The sequence below is a fragment of the Limulus polyphemus genome, unplaced genomic scaffold, assembly GCF_000517525.1.
Source record: "Limulus polyphemus unplaced genomic scaffold, Limulus_polyphemus-2.1.2 Scaffold4881, whole genome shotgun sequence".
In the NCBI taxonomy this organism is placed as follows: Eukaryota; Metazoa; Arthropoda; class Merostomata; order Xiphosura; family Limulidae; genus Limulus; species Limulus polyphemus.
The window spans coordinates 73746-76743 of record NW_013670491.1 but is presented as its reverse complement, the minus strand read 5'-3'; the positions used below and the strand labels follow the sequence as shown (position 1 = coordinate 76743).

The following is a 2998-nucleotide window of genomic DNA, read 5'->3' as shown; positions in this document are numbered from 1 at the left end:
ATTTATTTCCTAAGTTTTGTTCCAGTTACTTAGGTGGCTAGTAAACATCAGTATCTTTAAAAGAACTGTATTAGAACAATTTATTAATTTTAGTTTCAACCACTCAGCTGGCTACTAAACATTAGTATTTCTACAAGAACTGTAGCAGTAAAATGTATTAAGTTCAGTTCCATCCTCTCAGCTTGCTTATAAATATTGGTATGTTTACAAGAACTGTATTAGAAAAATTTATTAAGTTGAGTTCCAGTTACTCACCTCACTAGTAAACATTAGTGTCCTTTAAAGAACTGTATTAGAACAATGTATTAACTCAGTTGCAGCTACTCAGCTGGCTACTTAACATTAGTATTATCACGACAGTGGAAGTCACGTGACGTTGCTAACACATGCATGACCGAGTTTCTCGAATTATCGGGGACGCTCGAGTGTGATTGAGTCCCCTCGTATATATAAGCCTAGCGAGAAAAGCCAGCGGTATTGAATGTATGGTAAAGCGAACAGTATGTACGGTTTTTCGGGTAATTTACGATTCTGTTTGGAGCTAGTGTGTGTTTTGCACTCGTAGAGAGTGAAATTATCGAGATTGTGAATCGCTGTGATTTATAGCGTGTATTAGAAAAGTCATTAAATTGAAAGTGATGAGAAAGGTATTGACTGTAGAATTACTGTAGACTAAAAGTTTGTGTCGAGAAATAATAAACTGGTTTAATCAAGAAAGGACTTGTGTAGCTGAAGTTCTTCGAAAATAATTTCTACCGGAAATTAACATACAAGTAGATACGTAATAATATCGATTCAATAGATTTGAAAATAATGAAGTGCTTTTTGTTGAATGATGTATTCATTTCAAGGTAGAGATGAGTAAACTGAAACCTTTCTTGACCTTGATCTATTTATATAACGTGTTTAGTCTTGTTCCACCAAATTCAACATAAAAAGATTTCACCACAAACAACATTATCGTTTCACTGTAATTTTAGGTTTATCTGGAAATATTATTTCTTTAAGAATAACTTGAACAACGAAAATGGTATTTTTTTCCTGGCAAAAGTATATTTGATTTGTTTTGTTTTTCGTGTTAACCACATTAAATGAAGATATGTGTATTATTTCAGGATGTGTGTGATGAAGGACCAGCATTATCTCCATTATATATATCCTCAGCAGTTTCTAGATTCTCCCGAGTTTGAATCTAGCAAAGCTGGGAAAGACGACAAGTTTAAGGTAAGAAATGAAAAATAAAAACATCGATATATTCGTGAACAAACGCGTAGCTGAATAAATATAATATATATATTTGAAATCATCTATCAATTTTAGCTTAGAACACAATTGAGACAGTTTAATGACTTACAACGTCAACATCCGGGCATCGATTCCCTGCCGTGAACAAAGCAAATACCTCAGTGTGACTTTGCTCTAAACATAAATAATAATGTAAGATACAGCAGTTTTTCTTAATCTGTATTCTGTACATTCAGTCTGATATTTTTAATTTGAGCTAAGATTGTTGATTAAAGTAATCTTAAATTTAAAGGATTAGTTTTTGTGTGATTTTTTTTCGTAACAACAAAGGATTTCGATTACTCGGAGGATTGGGAATGTCAGATGTTAAAACTGTTAAGAATGATACTCCTACACCCACGTTTAAACTCAATAACACCTGTTTATCTCGGTGTTTTCCGCAGGTTTCTGTTGTTGCGGTAGCTCCAACTCGGTACATTGTGTGGCGGAGACAGGAGTTAGACCTGCTATTTGTGAAGGAGTCTCACTTGTGCACCGTTTTCTCATTACTTCTTGCTAGAGATATAGCTTACAAGTTGTACGCAATGAACGAAAGGGTAAGACTTGGAATTATTTCTAGATGTGCCGTAACTGTAGACTGTTATTTGTGATCTAGTGCGCTATTGTCTTATTAAGACTTACAGGTACTTACACTTGCTCATTCTAGTATAACAGGTATCGTATTTTCATACCAGATTATTAATATGTAAGTAATGCAGAAGCCTGCTCTAACTTCTGCTGTAATATCTCTAACATAAAATTATTACACTTCCAATGAATGCTCACCTATGGATGCTTCAGCAACGAAAGTATTTCATGTTATAGTTAGGTTCAAATCTATTCGTGATTTTAAAATGCATTCTGTATGGCCAAGGTTTCAAAACCTTTGACAACCACTAAATAGCAGGAGGAAGAGTCCAGAACATCCAGAATTAAAATTTAATTTAAAGGTACTTGTTCAACCGTGAACATCAGAATCACAATAAAAATATTTCTGTGTACAGTTTTACTGAAGAAATATAGACAAACTTGTGAAATTCGATGGTAAGGCACCGTGGGAAGCATATAGAGCAAAATATGAGCTCCTGTCAGAAATTAATGGGTGGACAAAAGAGCAGAAAGCAATGTACCTGAAGGGACAACCACTAGAAATACTTGGACAGTTGTCAGCACTGGTAGCTGCTCTAGAACTCAGCTATGGCTGCAATGGCCAGAGCTCTTGAATTCGAATCCTACGTTAAGTCTAGCACAGAGGTACCAATGTTGGTACAGACATCAGGATTCAAGGCCAGAAAAAGGCAGCTTTCAGAGACGTTTGAGGTACTTTGCTGGCACTGTAACAAACCTGGGCACAAGATAGCTCAATGCCGGCAACTTCAACACTGGGAAGATGCCACGGCGGGAAAGGCTGCTACACAGAAAGTTTGTTGTAACTGTGGGGAGCAAGGACATATTAGGAGCCAGTGTAAGAAGAATACTACCAATAAGTCATCCTCGGGAAAACCAGTAGTGAAACCCCCATTGTGAAAATCCCAACAGCTAAGTGTAAAATAGCAAGCACATATAGTGTCTACATGAGAGGAAAGCTGGATGGCCAAACGTGCAACTTTGTCATAGACTCTGCATCTCAGCAAACTATTGTGAGTATGAAGGTGCTAGGTCACAAAGGAGTACCAGAAGCCATACAGAAGCTCTGTGGTGTGAGAGGACATTA

The 2998-nt window shown here is 36.4% G+C and overlaps 1 protein-coding gene across 1 annotated transcript in view; it reads left to right on the top strand.

Moving 5' to 3' along the window:
- Positions 1 to 1115: 1115 nt before the first annotated feature.
- The window catches only part of LOC106471821 (popeye domain-containing protein 3-like), a gene marked incomplete at its 5' end in the record, with an annotated part of 12853 nt that continues 10970 nt past the window's right edge, over positions 1116 to 2998 (top strand). The window contains 2 exons of the mRNA XM_013932441.2: positions 1116 to 1224; positions 1689 to 1841. Coding sequence (XP_013787895.1) covers positions 1116 to 1224; positions 1689 to 1841 — 262 coding nt within the window. The remainder of the gene's footprint in view (positions 1225 to 1688; positions 1842 to 2998) is intronic.